This window comes from Engystomops pustulosus, chromosome 4, assembly GCF_040894005.1.
Source record: "Engystomops pustulosus chromosome 4, aEngPut4.maternal, whole genome shotgun sequence".
In the NCBI taxonomy this organism is placed as follows: Eukaryota; Metazoa; Chordata; class Amphibia; order Anura; family Leptodactylidae; genus Engystomops; species Engystomops pustulosus.
In genome coordinates, this window is record NC_092414.1 from 6,736,876 (window position 1) to 6,758,651 (window position 21,776).

At 44.9% G+C, this 21,776-nt stretch overlaps 1 protein-coding gene across 14 annotated transcripts in view; it reads left to right on the top strand.

Annotated features, from left to right (window-relative positions):
• Positions 1 to 21,776, top strand: part of ERC1 (ELKS/RAB6-interacting/CAST family member 1) — a 72,691-nt gene that overhangs the window by 22,273 nt on the left and 28,642 nt on the right. For 5 of the 14 annotated variants that reach the window (XM_072144933.1, XM_072144937.1, XM_072144928.1 and 2 more), the window contains exons 3-14: positions 4,131 to 4,547; positions 7,451 to 7,525; positions 7,602 to 7,757; positions 14,149 to 14,241; positions 15,266 to 15,433; positions 15,513 to 15,680; positions 17,133 to 17,270; positions 17,352 to 17,492; positions 17,777 to 17,917; positions 18,058 to 18,090; positions 19,853 to 20,037; positions 20,469 to 20,480. In XM_072144933.1, the coding sequence (XP_072001034.1) occupies positions 4,131 to 4,547; positions 7,451 to 7,525; positions 7,602 to 7,757; positions 14,149 to 14,241; positions 15,266 to 15,433; positions 15,513 to 15,680; positions 17,133 to 17,270; positions 17,352 to 17,492; positions 17,777 to 17,917; positions 18,058 to 18,090; positions 19,853 to 20,037; positions 20,469 to 20,480 (1,727 nt within the window). The remainder of the gene's footprint in view (positions 1 to 4,130; positions 4,548 to 7,450; positions 7,526 to 7,601; positions 7,758 to 14,148; positions 14,242 to 15,265; positions 15,434 to 15,512; positions 15,681 to 17,132; positions 17,271 to 17,351; positions 17,493 to 17,776; positions 17,918 to 18,057; positions 18,091 to 19,852; positions 20,038 to 20,468; positions 20,481 to 21,776) is intronic. The other 9 variants (XM_072144939.1, XM_072144931.1, XM_072144938.1 and 6 more) reach the window with 6 other exon arrangements.

Sequence of the window (21,776 nt, forward strand, 5' to 3'; positions counted from 1 at the left end):
TATATATATATATACAGGAGAAGTAGTACTGTGCACTGTATATATATATATACAGGAGAAGTAGTACTGTGCACTGTATATATATATATACAGGAGAAGTAGTACTGTGCACTGTATATATATATATATATATATATATATATATATATATATATATATATATATATATACAGGAGAAGTAGTACTGTGCACTGTATATATATATACAGGAGAAGTAGTACTGTGCACTGTATATATATATACAGGAGAAGTAGTACTGTGCACTGTATATATATACAGGAGAAGTAGTACTGTGCACTGCCCATATATACAGGAGAAGTAGTACTGTGCACTGCCCATATATACAGGAGAAGTAGTACTGTGCACTGCCCATATATACAGGAGAAGTAGTACTGTGCACTGTATATATACAGGAGAAGTAGTACTGTGCACTGTATATATATACAGGAGAAGTAGTACTGTGCACTGCCCATATATACAGGAGAAGTAGTACTGTGCACTGCCCATATATACAGGAGAAGTAGTACTGTGCACTGCCCATATATACAGGAGAAGTAGTACTGTGCACTGTATATATACAGGAGAAGTAGTACTGTGCACTGTATATATATATACAGGAGAAGTAGTACTGTGCACTGTATATATATACAGGAGAAGTAGTACTGTGCACTGTATATATACAGGAGAAGTAGTACTGTGCACTGTATATATACAGGAGAAGTAGTACTGTGCACTGTATATATATACAGGAGAAGTAGTGCTGTGCACTGTATATATATACAGGAGAAGTAGTACTGTGCACTGTATATATATATATATACAGGAGAAGTAGTACTGTGCACTGTATATATATATATATACAGGAGAAGTAGTACTGTGCACTGTATATATATATATATACAGGAGAAGTAGTACTGTGCACTGTGTATATATATATATACAGGAGAAGTAGTACTGTGCACTGTATGTATATATACAGGAGAAGTAGTACTGTGCACTGTATATATATATACAGGAGAAGTAGTACTGTGCACTGTATATATATACAGGAGAAGTAGTACTGTGCACTGTATATATATATATATATATACAGGGGAAGTAGTACTGTGCACTGTATATATACAGGAGAAGTAGTACTGTGCACTGTATATATACAGGAGAAGTAGTACTGTGCACTGCCCATATATACAGGAGAAGTAGTACTGTGCACTGCCCATATATACAGGAGAAGTAGTACTGTGCACTGTATATATACAGGAGAAGTAGTACTGTGCACTGTATATATACAGGAGAAGTAGTACTGTGCACTGCCCATATATACCGGAGAAGTAGTACTGTGCACTGTATATATACAGGAGAAGTAGTGCTGTGCACTGTATATATATACAGGAGAAGTAGTACTGTGCACTGTGTATATATATATATATATATATATATACAGGAGAAGTAGTACTGTGCACTGTATATATATATATATATATATATATATATATATATATATATACAGGAGAAGTAGTACTGTGCACTGTATATATATATATATATACAGGAGAAGTAGTACTGTGCACTGTATATATATATACAGGAGAAGTAGTACTGTGCACTGTATATATATATATACAGGAGAAGTAGTACTGTGCACTGTATATATACAGGAGAAGTAGTACTGTGCACTGTATATATACAGGAGAAGTAGTACTGTGCACTGTATATATATATATATACAGGAGAAGTAGTACTGTGCACTGTATATATATATATACAGGAGAAGTAGTACTGTGCACTGTATATATATATATACAGGAGAAGTAGTACTGTGCACTGTATATATATATATACAGGAGAAGTAGTACTGTGCACTGTATATATATATACAGGAGAAGTAGTACTGTGCACTGTATATATATACAGGAGAAGTAGTACTGTGCACTGCCCATATATACAGGAGAAGTAGTACTGTGCACTGCCCATATATACAGGAGAAGTAGTACTGTGCACTGCCCATATATACAGGAGAAGTAGTACTGTGCACTGTATATATACAGGAGAAGTAGTACTGTGCACTGTATATATATACAGGAGAAGTAGTACTGTGCACTGCCCATATATACAGGAGAAGTAGTACTGTGCACTGCCCATATATACAGGAGAAGTAGTACTGTGCACTGCCCATATATACAGGAGAAGTAGTACTGTGCACTGTATATATATACAGGAGAAGTAGTACTGTGCACTGTATATATATACAGGAGAAGTAGTACTGTGCACTGTATATATACAGGAGAAGTAGTACTGTGCACTGTATATATATACAGGAGAAGTAGTACTGTGCACTGTATATATACAGGAGAAGTAGTACTGTGCACTGTATATATATACAGGAGAAGTAGTGCTGTGCACTGTATATATATACAGGAGAAGTAGTACTGTGCACTGTATATATATATATATATATATACAGGAGAAGTAGTACTGTGCACTGTATATATATATATATACAGGAGAAGTAGTACTGTGCACTGTATATATATATATATATATATATATATATATATATATATATACAGGAGAAGTAGTACTGTGCACTGTATATATATATATACAGGAGAAGTAGTACTGTGCACTGTATATATATATACAGGAGAAGTAGTACTGTGCACTGTATATATATATATACAGGAGAAGTAGTACTGTGCACTGTATATATATATATATATATATACAGGGGAAGTAGTACTGTGCACTGTATATATACAGGAGAAGTAGTACTGTGCACTGCCCATATATACAGGAGAAGTAGTACTGTGCACTGTATATATATACCGGAGTAGTAGTACTGTGCTCTGTATATATATATACAGGAGAAGTAGTACTGTGCACTGTATATATATACAGGAGAACTAGTACTGTGCACTGTATATATATACAGGGGAAGTAGTACTGTGCACTGTATATATACAGGAGAAGTAGTACTGTGCACTGCCCATATATACAGGAGAAGTAGTACTGTGCACTGTATATATATACCGGAGTAGTAGTACTGTGCTCTGTATATATATATACAGGAGAAGTAGTACTGTGCACTGTATATATATACAGGAGAAGTAGTACTGTGCACTGTATATATATACAGGAGAACTAGTACTGTGCACTGTATATATATACAGGGGAAGTAGTACTGTGCACTGTATATATACAGGAGAAGTAGTACTGTGCACTGCCCATATATACAGGAGAAGTAGTACTGTGCACTGTATATATATACCGGAGTAGTAGTACTGTGCATTCTTCGTACAGATGATGATAATAACTGATATAATTTCATGTCATTAAGTTGTCGGGTTCCTGATTGGCCGTTCTGAACGTCTTGGCCTCTGCTGCCCCCTCTGGAGAGCACTGGTATTGCAGTCAGAGGTTTTTAGTTTTAATCTTTTTCTACCGTCAAAAATATTTTCCAAGGTGGGAAATGTAAAACATCAAGAATGACTTACAAGAAGCCTAATAACTATAGCACGGTCTTAATTAATCTGATGCTCCCCCATAATGCACTGTGCTGGGAATGCTCTCCCCTTAGTGTACACTGTACATTCCTTACTGTATATTTGCTCAGGTCTGTAATTTTTTTTGTTGCAGATTTGGTTGTAATTGGAGTATAATAAGCTTTCTATAGACTTTCCCATGTGAGACATGGCCGCTCCTCACCCCAAGTGACCTCATCCGCCGGCGGCGGGGATATTTTGTATCCCTCTCATGGTGCAGATGAGGTCCTGGGGGCGTCCATTGTCCCGCAGTCTGGACGAGAGATTTATAGCCTCCGCCACACGATGGCCGCTGAGTTATAGCGTCCAGTCACAAAGACTGCAAGCGTCACAGGTCGTAACTCCAGCCCGGACGTCAGCGCCATCTGCGGAGATGAGAATAGTCGCCATGCTGGGTAGGGGGGGGTGGGGTGGCGTCCCCAGCTGTCTGTGACTTGTATCAGGGCCAATATGGCTGCCGTCTGGTGTCTAGTAGTGATTGTGTATCACCGTGGTTACAGAACTGAACTTTGGAATTTTTGTTGTTCCGTTTTTTTGCTATTTGTTACAATGTGTCAGTCTATACTAATCTCCTCCCCTCTGTGTCCGCAGCACCTCCAGATGACCATCCAGGCGCTCCAGGACGAGCTGCGCATCCAGCGGGACCTCAACCAGCTCTTCCAGCAGGACAGCGGGGGGCGCTCCAAGGATGTCTTCACCTCCGAACTGACCGAGGAAAACTTCCGCCACCTCCACGCCGAGCACGAGCGCCAGGCCAAGGAGCTGTTCCTGCTGCGCAAGACGCTGGAGGAGATGGAGCTGCGCATCGAGACGCAGAAGCAGACGCTGAACGCCCGCGACGAGTCCATCAAGAAGCTGCTGGAGATGCTGCAGAGCAAAGGGATATCCTCCAAGGTGATGGACGAGGACCACGAGAGGACGCGGAGGCTGGCCGAGGCCGAAATGCACGTCCACCACCTGGAGAGCCTCCTGGACCAGAAGGACAAGGAGACCACCTTGCTGCGAGAGGTCATTACACATCCTTCCTCTAGTCACTGCCAAAGCTGCTGCGAAAATCCATCCAGTCACCGGCCGCGGCCCATGATCCTCCCGGCATAACACTAGCAGAAAAGTTATTCTCTGTCTCTAGTTTAGATTTTTTAATGCAGCTTTGGTTGTGATTGGTGCACAAGTTTATTTCCCCCTCACCCATCCTCTAGTCACATCCAAAGCTGTAAAAAAAAAAAAAAACCTTCCCTATTCATGTCCCATAATCCACCACATGTAACACTGTCAAAATAAATAATCTTCTATCTCTTGTTCAGATTTTTGAATTCAGCTTTGGCTGTGATTGGAGCACGGGTTATCCCCCCTCCCTCACCCATCCTCTAGTCACATCCAAAGGTGCAACAAATTTCCTTAATAGATCCACATTCCATTAAGCACCACCCATAACACTGTCAGAAAAGTTAATATGGATCTCTAGTTTAAATTTTCCAATGCAGCTTTGACTGTGATTGGAGGACCTGTGCTTATTACCCCCCACATAAATACACACATATCATACTGTAGTCACATTCAAAGCCCCATAACCTTGTCCCATAATCCACTGCATGTATCAGTTCAAGACAAGTTATTCTCTTTTGCTAGTTTAAGATGTTTGAATGCTGCTTTGGTTGTGATTAGAGCACAAGTTTATTCCACCGACCTTGTCCTTTAATTGCATCCAAAGCTGCAACAAACCTCTTAATAATACATTCTCTACCCATAATCCTTTGCATGTAAGACTGTCAGAAAAGCTATCCTCTATGTCCAGTTCAGATTTTTGAATACAGCTTTGTCTGTGATTGGAGCACAGGTTTATCCCCCCCCCCCCCCTCATTATCCTCTAGTCACTTTCAAACCTGAGAAAAATCTCCTAATGCATCTGCGTCCCATAATCAACTGCATGTAACATCACCCCCCTCTCCATCCTCTAGTCACATCCAAAGCCCCATAATCTTGTCCCTTTAATCCACTGCATTTATCAGAAAAAGTTCTCTCTGAAATGCAGCTTTGGCTGTGTTTGGAGCACAAGTTTATCACCCCCATAATCATCATTCTCTAGTCACATCCAAACCCCTATAATCCACTGTATGTACTTTATTATCTATCTCTAGTTTTAGATATTTGAATGCAGCTTTGGTTGTGATTGGAGCATGGGTTATCCCCCGCACCATCATCTAGTTACATCCAAAGCTCAATAATCTTGTCCCATAATCCATCACACATTGTCCTCTAGTCACATCCAAAGCTGCGATAAACCACATCCGCATCCCACAATCCATTGCAGGAAATGTTTAGAATGGATCTCTGCATTGAGCTTTGGCTGTGATTGGAGCACAGGTTTATTTCCACCGCCCTGGCAGTGTAGAGGTTAACACATCGGATTTATCCGCAGCTCCAGGGCGCGTTAAACAGACGGCGACTTCCCTGTTTCCATGGAGACCGCTGCCATGGCAGCCGAGGGTGTCGGATACACGTACCCCGGCTGAAGATAAAATTGGGGATTTTGGACTGGGGCGGTGTGTGCGGGGAAACCCTCAAACTAGAGGGGGATAGGAGACCCCCGACCACAGTATTAACCCTTACATTTCCAAATGTAACGTCACTTTGCCTTAAAGAGACAAAAAAAGGAAACATCCGATCCTGGGAAAGCTGGGGAAGCCCTCACAACTTTACTGAGTGACCTTTCTGTAGAGTCGGCAGCGTTATAACCTAGCGGGTTTCTCAGGAAAGCTGGGTGACCACTGAAGCTGCCATGATAGTGTATGGAATTTCCCAGCTTTTCCAAAGAAAATTCCCCCCCCCCTTTCCTTCTTCTGTCCTGTTTTATGGGAATTCTTGATAATAGTAAAATGTTACTTCCAGTTTGCTGTTCAGGAGCCTGAGAATGCTGGGTGACACGTGCAACTGAATGATAGGAAAATTCTATCACCCAGCTTTTCCTGGGTGCAAAAGTGCAGCAACAGATGAACGCAAAAGCTGAGAGTTTGGGAAAGCTGGGTGATGGCCTCAGTGAGACGTGAGTTACAAGATAACCACTCATTGTGTAACCACTCAACTTTCCCAGCAATGGATATAAGTCATAGGCCTTAATAACCTGAAGAGGCCTCTCACAGCTTTCACAGAACCCTGAACGTCCAACTATACCTTTATCTACAGTGTTAGTTACTATATATATGAGAATCTGACTTCATATCAATGGTGTTAGTCATAACTCAGCTTTCCCAGACCCCTAAATGTCTGAATAGCCTTGTTGTGCATTGAATCAGGGGTTGGCTACTGTGGTATCCAGATGGGTCACAATGTCTTATCCCTATATCTATGTGGGAGGATGAATTACTGCAACCCAGCTTTCCCAGGAGCAGATTAACCTAACAGAATTAGTAGAATCTGATAGATATTTGGAGGGATTACGGTTGGTGGGACATAAAGACGCCGTCCTCTGGCTCTGGAAGCACTGGGTCTCCTTTCTGACCCATCCACCCATGTGGGAAAAGTTGTAGCCTGTAGCTTTAAAGTTCAGACATGGGGAGAGCAGTGCAGAGGTCTCTGCTGCCATCTAGTGGAGGAGATGAGGACTGCAGGTTGGTCAGGTGAACAGATTAAGGTTCACTCCTCCATCCATAGCCCCCGCTAGAAGCCACTTGTCCCTCATCTTATCACCGCCTTCTATGTGGTGCCCACCCCGGTGCCATCCTGCTCGTGGGCTCGGTCGGTTCTGTCCCCTGGCATTGTACAGAGGGTTAATCCTGATCGCTGATCCCTTCCTTTGCCCTGAGTCACCTGCTGTGCCACGTTCTGCCCAGGGGTAGAGTGAGAGGCGTCCTCACCGGGCAGTGCCCATCTCTAGAGTGGCAGCAGTCTCACCTGTCGTCTCATCTCTACAGGAAATCCACCGCCGCTTCGAGAATGCCCCCGATTCTGCCAAGACGAAAGCCCTGCAGACCGTGATCGAGATGAAGGTAACGGTGGGCGGGTGATGGTTGGGTTTCCCTCAGCTGCCTGGATCACAGTCACATGACCCCTGTCATGTTTTAGGATTCTAAGATCACATCCATGGAGCGCGGCCTGCGGGACCTAGAGGAGGAGATCCAGATGCTGAAATCTAACGGAGCCCTGAGCACCGAGGAGCGAGAGGAGGAGATGAAGCAGATGGAGGTCTACCGCAGCCACTCCAAGTTCATGAAGAACAAGGTGAGGGGAACCCCGCACTGCACCTGCAGAATAGTGAGTGCAGCTCTGGGGTATAATACAGGATGTAACTCAGGATCAGTACAGGATAAGTAATGTCATGTATGTACACAGTGACTGCACCAGCAGCAGAATAGTGAGTGCAGCTCTGAAGTATAATACAGGATGTAACTCAGGATCAGTACAGGATAAGTAATGTCATGTATGTACACAGTGACTGCCCAGCAGCAGAATAGTGAGTGCAGCTCTGGAGTATAATACAGGATGTAACTCAGGATCAGTACAGGATAAGTAATGTCATGTATGTACACAGTGACTGCACCAGCAGCAGAATAGTGAGTGCAGCTCTGGAGTATAATACAGGATGTAACTCAGGATCAGTACAGGATAAGTAATGTCATGTATGTACACAGTGACTGCACCAGCAGCAGAATAGTGAGTGCAGCTCTGGGGTATAATACAGGATGTAACTCAGGATCAGTACAGGATAAGTAATGTCATGTATGTGCACAGTGACTGCACCAGCAGCAGAATAGTGAGTGCAGCTCTGGGGTATAATACAGGATGTAACTCAGGATCAGTACAGGATAAGTAATGTCATGTATGTACACAGTGACTGCACCAGTAGCAGAATAGTGAGTGCAGCTCTGGGGTATAATACAGGATGTAACTCAGGATCAGTACAGGATAAGTAATGTCATGTATGTACACAGTGACTGCACCAGCAGCAGAATAGTGAGTGCAGCTCTGGGGTATAATACAGGATGTAACTCAGGATCAGTACAGGATAAGTAATGTCATGTATGTACACAGTGACTCCTCCAGCAGCAGAATAGTGAGTGCAGCTCTGGGGTATAATACAGGATGTAACTCAGGATCAGTACAGGATAAGTAATGTCATGTATGTACACAGTGACTGCACCAGCAGCAGAATAGTGAGTGCAGCTCTGGAGTATAATACAGGATGTAACTCAGGATCAGTATAGGATAAGTAATGTCATGTATGTACACAGTGACTGCACCAGCAGCAGAATAGTGAGTGCAGCTCTGGAGTATAATACAGGATGTAACTCAGGATCAGTACAGGATAAGTAATGTCATGTATGTACACAGTGACTGCACCAGCAGCAGAATAGTGAGTGCAGCTCTGGGGTATAATACAGGATGTAACTCAGGATCAGTACAGGATAAGTAATGTCATGTATGTACACAGTGACTGCACCAGCAGCAGAATAGTGAGTGCAGCTCTGGGGTATAATACAGGATGTAACTCAGGATCAGTACAGGATAAGTAATGTCATGTATGTACACAGTGACTGCACCAGCAGCAGAATAGTGAGTGCAGCTCTGGGGTATAATACAGGATGTAACTCAGGATCAGTACAGGATAAGTAATGTCATGTATGTGCACAGTGACTGCACCAGCAGCAGAATAGTGAGTGCAGCTCTGGAGTATAATACAGGATGTAACTCAGGATCAGTACAGGATAAGTAATGTCATGTATGTACACAGTGACTGCACCAGCAGCAGAATAGTGAGTGCAGCTCTGGGGTATAATACAGAATGTAACTCAGGATCAGTACAGGATAAGTAATGTCATGTATGTACACAGTGACTGCACCAGCAGCAGAATAGTGAGTGCAGCTCTGGGGTATAATACAGGATGTAACTCAGGATCAGTACAGGATAAGTAATGTCATGTATGTACACAGTGACTCCTCCAGCAGCAGAATAGTGAGTGCAGCTCTGGAGTATAATACAGGCTGTAACTCAGGATCAGTACAGGATAAGTATTGTCATGTATGTACACAGTGACTGCACCACCAGCAGAATAGTGAGTGCAGCTCTGGAGTATAATACAGGCTGTAACTCAGGATCAGTACAGAATAAGTAATGTCATGTATGTACACAGTGACTGCACCAGCAGCAGAATAGTGAGTGCAGCTCTGGAGTATAATACAGGATGTAACTCAGGATCAGTACAGGATAAGTAATGTCATGTATGTACACAGTGACTGCACCAGCAGCAGAATAGTGAGTGCAGCTCTGGGGTATAATACAGGATGTAACTCAGGATCAGTACAGGATAAGTAATGTCATGTATGTACACAGTGACTGCACCAGCAGCAGAATAGTGAGTGCAGCTCTGGGGTATAATACAGGATGTAACTCAGGATCAGTACAGCATAAGTAATGTCATGTATGTACACAGTGACTGCACCAGCAGCAGAATAGTGAGTGCAGCTCTGAGGTATAATACAGGATGTAACTCAGGATCAGTACAGGATAAGTAATGTCATGTATGTACACAGTGACTGCACCAGCAGCAGAATAGTGAGTGCAGCTCTGGAGTATAATACAGGATGTAACTCAGGATCAGTACAGGATAAGTAATGTCATGTATGTACACAGTGACTGCACCAGCAGCAGAATAGTGAGTGCAGCTCTGGGGTATAATACAGGATGTAACTCAGGATCAGTACAGGATAAGTAATGTCATGTATGTGCACAGTGACTGCACCAGCAGCAGAATAGTGAGTGCAGCTCTGGGGTATAATACAGAATGTAACTCAGGATCAGTACAGGATAAGTAATGTCATGTATGTACACAGTGACTGCACCAGCAGCAGAATAGTGAGTGCAGCTCTGGGGTATAATACAGGATGTAACTCAGGATCAGTACAGGATAAGTAATGTCATGTATGTACACAGTGACTGCACCAGCAGCAGAATAGTGAGTGCAGCTCTGGAGTATAATACAGGATGTAACTCAGGATCAGTACAGGATAAGTAATGTCATGTATGTACACAGTGACTGCACCAGCAGCAGAATAGTGAGTGCAGCTCTGGGATATAATACAGGATGTAACTCAGGATCAGTACAGGATAAGTAATGTCATGTATGTACACAGTGACTGCACCAGCAGCAGAATAGTGAGTGCAGCTCTGGGGTATAATACAGGATGTAACTCAGGATCAGTACAGCATAAGTAATGTCATGTATGTACACAGTGACTGCACCAGCAGCAGAATAGTGAGTGCAGCTCTGAGGTATAATACAGGATGTAACTCAGGATCAGTACAGGATAAGTAATGTCATGTATGTACACAGTGACTGCACCAGCAGCAGAATAGTGAGTGCAGCTCTGGGGTATAATACAGGATGTAACTCAGGATCAGTACAGGATAAGTAATGTCATGTATGTACACAGTGACTGCACCAGCAGCAGAAGTGAGTGCAGCTCTGGGGTATAATACAGGATGTAACTCAGGATCAGTATAGGATAAGTAATGTCATGTATGTACACAGTGACTGCACCAGCAGCAGAATAGTGAGTGCAGCTCTGGAGTATAATACAGGATGTAACTCAGGATCAGTACAGGATAAGTAATGTCATGTATGTACACAGTGACTGCACCAGCAGCAGAATAGTGAGTGCAGCTCTGGAGTATAATACAGGATGTAACTCAGGATCAGTACAGGATAAGTAATGTCATGTATGTACACAGTGACTGCACCAGCAGCAGAATAGTGAGTGCAGCTCTGGGGTATAATACAGAATGTAACTCAGGATCAGTACAGGATAAGTAATGTCATGTATGTACACAGTGACTGCACCAGCAGCAGAATAGTGAGTGCAGCTCTGGAGTATAATACAGGATGTAACTCAGGATCAGTACAGGATAAGTAATGTCATGTATGTACACAGTGACTGCACCAGCAGCAGAATAGTGAGTGCAGCTCTGGGGTATAATACAGGATGTAACTCAGGATCAGTACAGGATAAGTAATGTCATGTATGTACACAGTGACTGCACCAGCAGCAGAATAGTGAGTGCAGCTCTGGGGTATAATACAGGATGTAACTCAGGATCAGTACAGGATAAGTAATGTCATGTATGTACACAGTGACTGCACCAGCAGCAGAATAGTGAGTGCAGCTCTGGGGTATAATACAGGATGTAACTCAGGATCAGTACAGGATAAGTAATGTCATGTATGTACACAGTGACTGCACCAGTAGCAGAATAGTGAGTGCAGCTCTGGGGTATAATACAGGATGTAACTCAGGATCAGTACAGGATAAGTAATGTCATGTATGTACACAGTGACTGCACCAGCAGCAGAATAGTGAGTGCAGCTCTGGGGTATAATACAGGATGTAACTCAGGATCAGTACAGGATAAGTAATGTCATGTATGTACACAGTGACTCCTCCAGCAGCAGAATAGTGAGTGCAGCTCTGGGGTATAATACAGGATGTAACTCAGGATCAGTACAGGATAAGTAATGTCATGTATGTACACAGTGACTGCACCAGCAGCAGAATAGTGAGTGCAGCTCTGGAGTATAATACAGGATGTAACTCAGGATCAGTACAGGATAAGTAATGTCATGTATGTACACAGTGACTGCACCAGCAGCAGAATAGTGAGTGCAGCTCTGGGGTATAATACAGGATGTAACTCAGGATCAGTACAGGATAAGTAATGTCATGTATGTGCACAGTGACTGCACCAGCAGCAGAATAGTGAGTGCAGCTCTGGAGTATAATACAGGATGTAACTCAGGATCAGTACAGGATAAGTAATGTCATGTATGTACACAGTGACTGCACCAGCAGCAGAATAGTGAGTGCAGCTCTGGAGTATAATACAGGATGTAACTCAGGATCAGTACAGGATAAGTAATGTCATGTATGTACACAGTGACTGCACCAGCAGCAGAATAGTGAGTGCAGCTCTGGAGTATAATACAGGATGTAACTCAGGATCAGTACAGGATAAGTAATGTCATGTATGTACACAGTGACTGCACCAGCAGCAGAAGTGAGTGCAGCTCTGGGGTATAATACAGAATGTAACTCAGGATCAGTACAGGATAAGTAATGTCATGTATGTACACAGTGACTGCACCAGCAGCAGAATAGTGAGTGCAGCTCTGGGGTATAATACAGGATGTAACTCAGGATCAGTACAGGATAAGTAATGTCATGTATGTACACAGTGACTGCACCAGCAGCAGAATAGTGAGTGCAGCTCTGGGGTATAATACAGGATGTAACTCAGGATCAGTACAGGATAAGTAATGTCATGTATGTACACAGTGACTGCACCAGCAGCAGAATAGTGAGTGCAGCTCTGGGGTATAATACAGGATGTAACTCAGGATCAGTACAGGATAAGTAATGTCATGTATGTACACAGTGACTGCACCAGCAGCAGAATAGTGAGTGCAGCTCTGGGGTATAATACAGGATGTAACTCAGGATCAGTACAGGATAAGTAATGTCATGTATGTACACAGTGACTGCACCAGCAGCAGAATAGTGAGTGCAGCTCTGGGGTATAATACAGGATGTAACTCAGGATCAGTACAGGATAAGTAATGTCATGTATGTGCACAGTGACTGCACCAGCAGCAGAATAGTGAGTGCAGCTCTGGGGTATAATACAGGATGTAACTCAGGATCAGTACAGGATAAGTAATGTCATGTATGTACACAGTGACTGCACCAGCAGCAGAATAGTGAGTGCAGCTCTGGGGTATAATACAGGATGTAACTCAGGATCAGTACAGGATAAGTAATGTCATGTATGTACACAGTGACTGCAGCAGAATAGTGAGTGCAGTGATGGGAGTGTGGTACTGTTACTCAGAGAACATGGGTCCATTAAGTTTTAAATCTCCAGTACCGAAGATTCAGTCAAAATGATAAAAGCAAAAATTCCTCTAGGAGCACATACTGAAGTAAGCGGCTCCCTTGTCCTACCCTAGTAACAACATCCCTACAAAGCTAGCAAACACTGCATTACATCGCTGCACGAATGTCGGACCAAGCCGGTGTATTCATGAGGGGGCGGTCCGAGGAGGCGGCGACCGCCGTGTGAATCTTGGCCTATGGTGTGGGGAGTGGTGGTCCTGGGGAGAAGCTGAGGAGAGGGCCTTGACCTCCCCCCTTTATGAATGCGCTAGAGCGCTGTTAGCGTGCGGCGATGTTATGCAGTGTTCGCTAGCTTTATAGGGATGTTGTGATAACGCTATATAACACTGCTATTACTGGGGTAGGGCTAGGGGGCTTTTGTGGGTGCCAGGTCCACGTTAAATGATAATAAATATCTGTGTTTGTCGTGAGGTTCAGGCTCCATCAACATGAGGCTGTAGTCCTAGAAGTGACCACTAGGTGGCAGTGCAGGATTGCACATTACATTGGTGAAAGAGATTGGTCTGATTTGGTTGTTTGATATTTTTCTCATTGTGGCTGATAGCTGAGAGCAGTAGCTGTTACTTCTACACAAAGTATTCGAGAAGGTGACGCCCCCTGTGGCATCAAGTGGTGTCCTTACCCTGCTTACAGTGTTACTGAGTGTTATGCCTCAATGTCCTGACAGGTAGATCAGCTGAAAGAGGACCTGACTGCTAAGGAGAGCCAGGCGGACGAGCTGCGGAAAAGAGTGTCAGCTCTGCAGACGGAGCTGTCTGGTGTAAGGCTCCTCGTTGTCTGTCCGCTGGCTTTCCCTGTCTCTTCCTGGCGCTCTGTGCTGCCTCTAACACCTCACTGTATAGATCTGCCGACACTCGCACTAACCCCTGCACTCACACTCTAGTCCGGTAATATATACAGCAAATCATTCTCTCGAAACTCTTATATCTGCATCTGAGAAAGCTGGGTGCCTGCTCATGTGACTGCTCTTACAGCTTGCATATTGATTATCACTCAGCTTTTCCCGATACCAGAATAACAGAGATCCTCTTGCTTTGGTTTTAATCAGTTTGGTTGCCAATACTTTGGGTTATTATCCAGCTTTCCCAACTCCTTAATGGCAAATTTATCAATTTATACAATAGTATAGTAGATTTTTAAATGGATTGCCATTCAGAGGCATTAGACAGCTGGGTAAACTGTCATAGTTATACGTATGTTCACACTGATCCAGCTTTTTAGACTCCTGAATGCCTAACTTTTACCTATTATATGATGGATATATATGAAAGGGATTTTTTTTCACAATATAGTTGTCATTCAGAGTCCTGAGAAAGCTGGCTGAGTTAATGAGGTGTTTATGTATGTAATCACCCACCTTTCCTGACTCCTGATTGTCAGAGCTTCCTAATTATTCAATAGAGACGGGTATATATTATATTCTACATTACTATTCTGTTCCTGGTGGTCAGTAAATTGGGAGTCATGCAGGGGGAGCTCTGTGTCCTAGTCACTCAGCTTTTCTGACCACTGAATGGCAGCCTGATCTAGCTATACAATGGTACTGCAGATCATTCACAGTATAGATCTATTGAATGCAATTCAGGCTCCAGGGAAAGCTGGGTGATTAGGCCATTAGGAGTTTATCTGTCGGGTTTGTTCATCTTCACCCAGCTTTTTTGGATCAGATAAGACTGGGCATCAGCTGAGAGGCCTTGTATGTGCTGGGACATGTGGCACCTGGGAGCGCTCTGTTTCTGTGCTGTGGCTGTCTGTTTCGTGCTGACAGATGTCGCCCCCTACAGATCGGACAGGTGAAGCAGGAGCTTTCCCGCAAGGATACGGAGCTGTTGGCGCTGCAGACCAAGCTGGAGACTCTCACCAACCAGTTCTCCGACAGCAAGCAGCACGTGGAGGTCCTGAAAGAGTCTCTGACCGCCAAGGAGCAGCGCGCCGCCATCTTACAGACCGAGGTGAGGGGCAGACAGAGGGGGTCCGACTGGTTCTAGGGTTGTCAGGGAACAGACTCATGCGTCCACCATTGTTCTGCAGGTGGATGCCCTCCGCCTACGGTTAGAGGAGAAGGAGACCATGCTTAATAAGAAGACCAAGCAGATCCAGGAGATTTCTGAGGAGAAGGGCACCTTATCCGGGGAGATCCACGACCTCAAGGACATGCTGGACGTCAAAGAGAGGAAGGTGAACGTGCTGCAGAAGAAGGTGAGACGCTGCCCTTTGGAGTGACTGCTATGTCTGCTGTATCATAAAGTGCAGTTCTGGCTGTCACCAGCAGATGGCGCTATGTGACCACAGATCTAGTGGACAGAACTTTGACTCTTGGCTGTGGTTAGTAGAGCTGCAGGGTAAAGCATAAAGGTGGACAACGATTTCATCTTAAATTAATGCAGTCGTGTACCACCAGGTGGAGGTCAGTCACTTACACTGTGAGCATTTACTGTGCAGGATCAGTCATATTCCCCTGCAGTTGTTGGCAGGTAGACCCTGTAGCCAGGGTGCAGGCGGCTGGCACAGCATCAGTCAGCTGGTATCACTTACACAAATTTCCCTTCTCTTTTGTCGGCAGCTGCTGACCTGGAAACAGTAATTGGTTACAGTAATAACAGAGGTTCTCCGGTGACATTGTGCCTGCCAGTCTGTACCCCCTCCCTCGTTGGCAGATATGTCCCTGGACCTAAGCTCTGCCAGTGTATAGGTGCCAGGTGTCCTTTACCTGGCGATAGAGGGCACTGTGCCACCTGCAAGGCTTATTAGTGTCACTGATTTACAATGGTATAAGAGGTTCAGAGCAGAACCTACCGCACTGTACTGGTCTGACCGTATGGACCTGTCACAAGAACACAAATGAATATCCCTCAATCTGGTACAAGAGAAATCTTGGGGGCTCGCCCGGGACAGAACTGATGAAGAGCCCTTGTTGTCCTGAGTAGTAGCAGTGTTGTCCCGATAAACATGCTTATACTTCAGTCCTATCCCGGATGAACCATCAAGATTTCTCTTGATCATAGTCACCATTAGTCCCTTGACTGCCGTCCTGCCAACCTCGACATATAGTTTGTTCAGGGTGCAATCAATGTTTGGATATTAACAAAAATTCCATTCACTTTTGAAGGTTTTGTGGATCTTGTTAAGTTGTTGGCCCAATTTATTTGAAGGTTCATGAACTCGGAGCGTGTCATCAGCAATGAACGGGTGCGCGGTGCATATAATAAACACATTATAGTCACTCGGGTCTGGTGATCGGCAGGCGCTGCTGCCCACGGTCTGGTTTCTTTAACCCTTCATCTTAGTACCTGGAGGTGTCTTCAGACAACAAGGTCGTCTTGTCTCGGAGGATCTCCTGTGATGGACTTTTACCTTGAAAGGGCTCTTTTTTTTTTTTTTTTTTGGCTGTGGGTATTTTTAGAAGTTGATCGTCTTGTGTACACAGCGGTCTGCGAGACTGCCCTGTTGTGGTTAGCGTGTCTCATTAATTAGAGTACCGCTGTACACTGAGAGAGGCCTTCATCTCCCCTGTGCCAGGTCAGGCCATCCAGATTTCTGGATCATCAGAGGCCAAATTAATGTCATTTTTTTGCAAACTTCTAGATGGTACTAGGCTTTAGATGTCAAGAACATTGTGGTTCTACTCAATGAACTTCTTTTATCTCCCAGATCGAGAACCTTCAGGAGCAGCTGAGGGATAAGGAGAAGCAGCTGAGCAGTCTGAAAGAGCGGGTAAAATCTCTCCAGGCTGACACCACCAACACAGACACTGCCTTGACCACCCTAGAGGAGGCGCTGGCCGAGAAGGTAAGGGGGGTGCACTTACATTAATGTAAGATTTAGATTCTGAACCTTAAGTGTAACTTAGAGGTCACTTCTAATCTCCAGGAGAGAATAATAGAACGTCTGAAAGACCAGAGGGACCGAGATGAACGTGAGAAGAATGAAGAGGTGGAAAACTACAAGAAAGAGCTGAAGGAACTGAGAGAGAAAGTCAGCACCTTACAGGGAGACCTGTCCGAGAAGGAGGTGGGGCTAAAGAAATACTTGGGGGCTCATCCGGGACTAAATCTGTTGCGAGACAAATTTTAGCCGTAGAATCCTGATTTGAGACTTATATCTACATCATATTGTGGGAGGATGATCATGTAGGTTTATCAACTTTATAGAAGCATCGGTTTGTATTTTAAGGAAATCTTGGGGGCTTGTCCGGGATTTAATGGGAGGAGCCTGTGATGTTGATGACTGTAATGGAGATGTTTATGTATCATTGATTATTTTTTTTAATTTCTTGACTGACCTGGTCCGCACAGTCTTCACTTCTGGATCTTAAGGAGCATGCGTCCACCCTGGCATCTTCTGGCCTTAAGAAGGACTCCAGGCTGAAGTCCCTGGAGATCGCACTAGAGCAGAGGAAGGAGGAGTGCCTGAAGCTGGAGAACCAGCTCCGGAAGGTGAGGGCTTGTGGGTATTGCTATTGGGAGTCTTACTACTATATAGAGTGGTGATGACCTGCACTGGGGGTCCGCTAATACTCTGCGTAGCCTCTTGACTCCTCTGTCTGACCTCCGTCTGTTTCTTGTCCTTATCTCAGCACTCAGATGGGTCACAGCACATCGGAAAAGCAGTAAGTCGCCGCATGGAGACCCGTGTGTTATAACTGGTGCCCGCATGTTGTACCCCTACCTGTCCACCCTGTGTGCCCCCATTCATGCTACGTACCTCGTAATTGATTTTAACCCTTTCCTCCGACTTGAGTGGTAGCTTACCATTTACTGATCCCTCCCATGTACTCCCAGTAATGAGGAGTTGCATAGTTTTTATTTTTTCTGCCTAAGATTGGAGTCTCTATTCCCCTCCGATGAGATACCACTATGGCCTGCTTCCCTACTATGAGTAGGACCCCCTATGCGACCTCTTCTACTACACAAGAAGTACTACACTTCTACTACAAGTGCCTTTTATTTTTCCATGTGAATGATCGATCTGTGTCAGTGACTTCCCAACTCTTTCTTCTATCAATGCTCCTGTTCTTCAGAGGAATAGTGAGTGCAGCTCTGGAGTATAATACAGGATGTAACTCAGGATCAGTACAGGATAAGTAATGTCATGTATGTACACAGTGACTGCACCAGCAGCAGAATAGTGAGTGCAGCTCTGGAGTATAATACAGGATGTAACTCAGGATCAGTACAGGATAAGTAATGTCATGTATGTACACAGTGACTGCACCAGCAGCAGAATAGTGAGTGCAGCTCTGGGGTATAATACAGGATGTAACTTAGGATCAGTACAGGATAAGTAATGTCATGTATGTACACAGTGACTGCACCAGCAGCAGAATAGTGAGTGCAGCTCTGGAGTATAATACAGGATGTAACTCAGGATCAGTACAGGATAAGTAATGTCATGTATGTACACAGTGACTGCACCAGCAGCAGAATAGTGAGTGCAGCTCTGGGGTATAATACAGGATGTAACTCAGGATCAGTACAGGATAAGTAATGTCATGTATGTACACAGTGACTGCACCAGCAGCAGAATAGTGAGTGCAGCTCTGGAGTATAATACAGGATGTAACTCGGGATCAGTATAGGGTAAGTAATGTCATGTATGTACACAGTGACTGCACCAGCAGCAGAATAGTGAGTGCAGCTCTGGGGTATAATACAGGATGTAACTCAGGATCAGTACAGGATAAGTAATGTCATGTATGTACACAGTGACTGCAGCCTCTCTGTATTCCTCTTTACATGTGTGTACGTGTCTGTATGACCAGATCACGTCCCTGCGGGCTCCACTTCTAGGGCGTATCTGGTCATCTGCGTCACCCTGTGATTAGTCCTTTGTGGTTTTTGGCCTTCCTGCCCTGGTCCTGTGGAGGTGACCTCGCCCTGGCATACAGTGATGGAGCACACAGTGTGTCTTGTTGTTTGGGCGCTGGAGCCAGGTGTATGGGGTCGAGCGCGTCTTGTAAACAGGCGACCGTTAATTATCACCCGCCACAGTCGAGAAATGCCGGGGCATGGGAGGGGTGAGTGCCATCTGCACCCTGCCAGCTGCTCACAGCCACCCATCCTGTCATGGAAAAGTGGTGTGTCTGGTCCCGGGCTGCGGACACTCAGTGTTTTCCAGACCTCTGGGCGCAGTCCTTTTACGCTCGTCCAATTTCCATCGCGACTAGGAGCAGACCACAGATGACACTCGTGCCAGATGAGTCGTAGTGCACTGACGTCGCCCTGCTGACACCATCCATGTGCATGTATTGTTAAAGACACAGTGTGACAACCATTATAACTACTTCTACCACAGCATGTACCCAGCTTTCCCACGCTCCTGGTCAGCCATTTATTTCAGTTTCATGATGTTATTCCTTATGTTTCCTTTAGGCCCACGAGGATGCGAAATCCAGCCCCGAGGTGAATGAGCGGGTGCAGCAGCTGGAGAAAGAGGTGGCCAAATATCGGGAGGAGGCCAGCAAGTCCCAGGCAGAGGTGGACCGTCTCCTGGAGATCCTCAAGGAGATGGAGAACGAGAAGAATGAGAAGGACACAAAGATCGCAGAGCTGGAGAGGTGAGAGGACTGGCAGGACCACCAGGGGACACTGTGCTCCCGCTCTACTAATGGCTAATGGATTAGGGGTCTGAAACCCTTGTGATTGGATGTTGATTCCGCTCCTCATCCACCTGTAATGTCTGCCCAGGCCTGGTGGATTGATTACCTATTTGTAGAGATCACTCTGGTTTTCAATTAGTCTAGAGAGGATATTGCCTGTCCAATCAGGGGACACCTCTGGTATGGGGGTCCTGGGGATCAAATCCATCCATCGGTGATGGCCTGAGTCACCCCATTAACAGGATACCCCATTTTATAAAGTGTTAACTCTTAAGAGGTTCCCATTATAAGATATTATTACAGTCTCTGTCTCCTGTCTATAATAATCCTCTGTCTCTTTATCTGACTCTCTCTTGCTGTCTCTTTCCTGGACTTGCGGCCGCTCTCAGCATGACGTCCAGGTGAGTGCGTCTCTCTCTCCCGTGTGGCGGTTTTGTCAGTGACTTGATGGCGTTGTCACCCAGCTTTCCCGGGGGACTGAGCATGCAAATACATTATTAGTCATAAGGGAGAAGGTCGGTGTGTATTGGTGCCTATCTAAGAAAGCAAGCAATATGGCCGCCACCACTGCTCCCAGCTTTCCTGTCTTAGGATATCCCCTGTGTCTGATGTGATAGATATCTGGATACATATATCCTGGGCTCACATAAGAGGTGGGGGGTCGTACGTAGTCAGGAGGGGAGGGGGTGTCATGCTCCTCGCTTAGCCTTGGTATACAAGCTCTTACCTTGCTCACACACATGAGGGGTCGTTACATTTTGCGTCTTATTAGTGTATTATCATGTGATCAAACCGGAGCCTTACGGGGTATTCTGTTTTTAAATTCCTCCTTCTATTCACTGATGGCAAGCAGAGATCTTGAAATGGTTATAGATGAACCCAATTTATAGAAGGTTCCTAGGCCCTGTCCTCACCGCCTAGGGGGGGGGGGGGGGGGGTTCTGCGGAAGGGGTCCTGTAATTGCTATAGTGACACAGGATTAGATCCCTGGATTTGAGGATTAGGGAGGATTCATGGGCACAGCTGGATAACACATAATTCCATTAGGAGCGGTCACTCTGTGTCCACACTCTGATCATTATCTGCCGATAATGGCCCCTGCTACGTGATCAGTGCTAATCCTGCCACGTCTGGGATTGCGTTACAATGTGATGCCCTGTACTCACATCCATTATCCCAGCTGTTACTGTATCCCGGGGGGTCTCAGGTAATACAAAACAAACAAACAAGGGGTCTTCAGGAAGTGGAGACCTGAGTACAAGCCTTGAATTTTTATGATGATACGTCCACTAGGGGACACTGTTATTGTGCTGTTTGCAGTATACATTACCCCATCTGGATAGTCTGTTACACTGTATGAGTGGAGGTAAACACTGTACATAGTGGGGGTTATAGGTCACAGCGCCCACATGCTGTCCTGGTCATACATGTATCCTGGAGACGGGTGACTCCAGGGAGGTCGCAGTCGGGGCTTGTATACAGCATTTGCAGCTCCTGGCCCTCCATGAAAGCTGCTGTTATCTGTGTGGTTACTCCCCGGCCTCTGCTCTATGTATTTTGGGTTTCTCCCAAACCTCACATAGTGATAAATATGTAGCGAAGGAGCCAGGGGACTACTATAGACCCTACATATCACTCGGCAGGATGGATTACATGGAGTTTTCGGGGATTATAGATGTGATTTATAACTGGTCTGG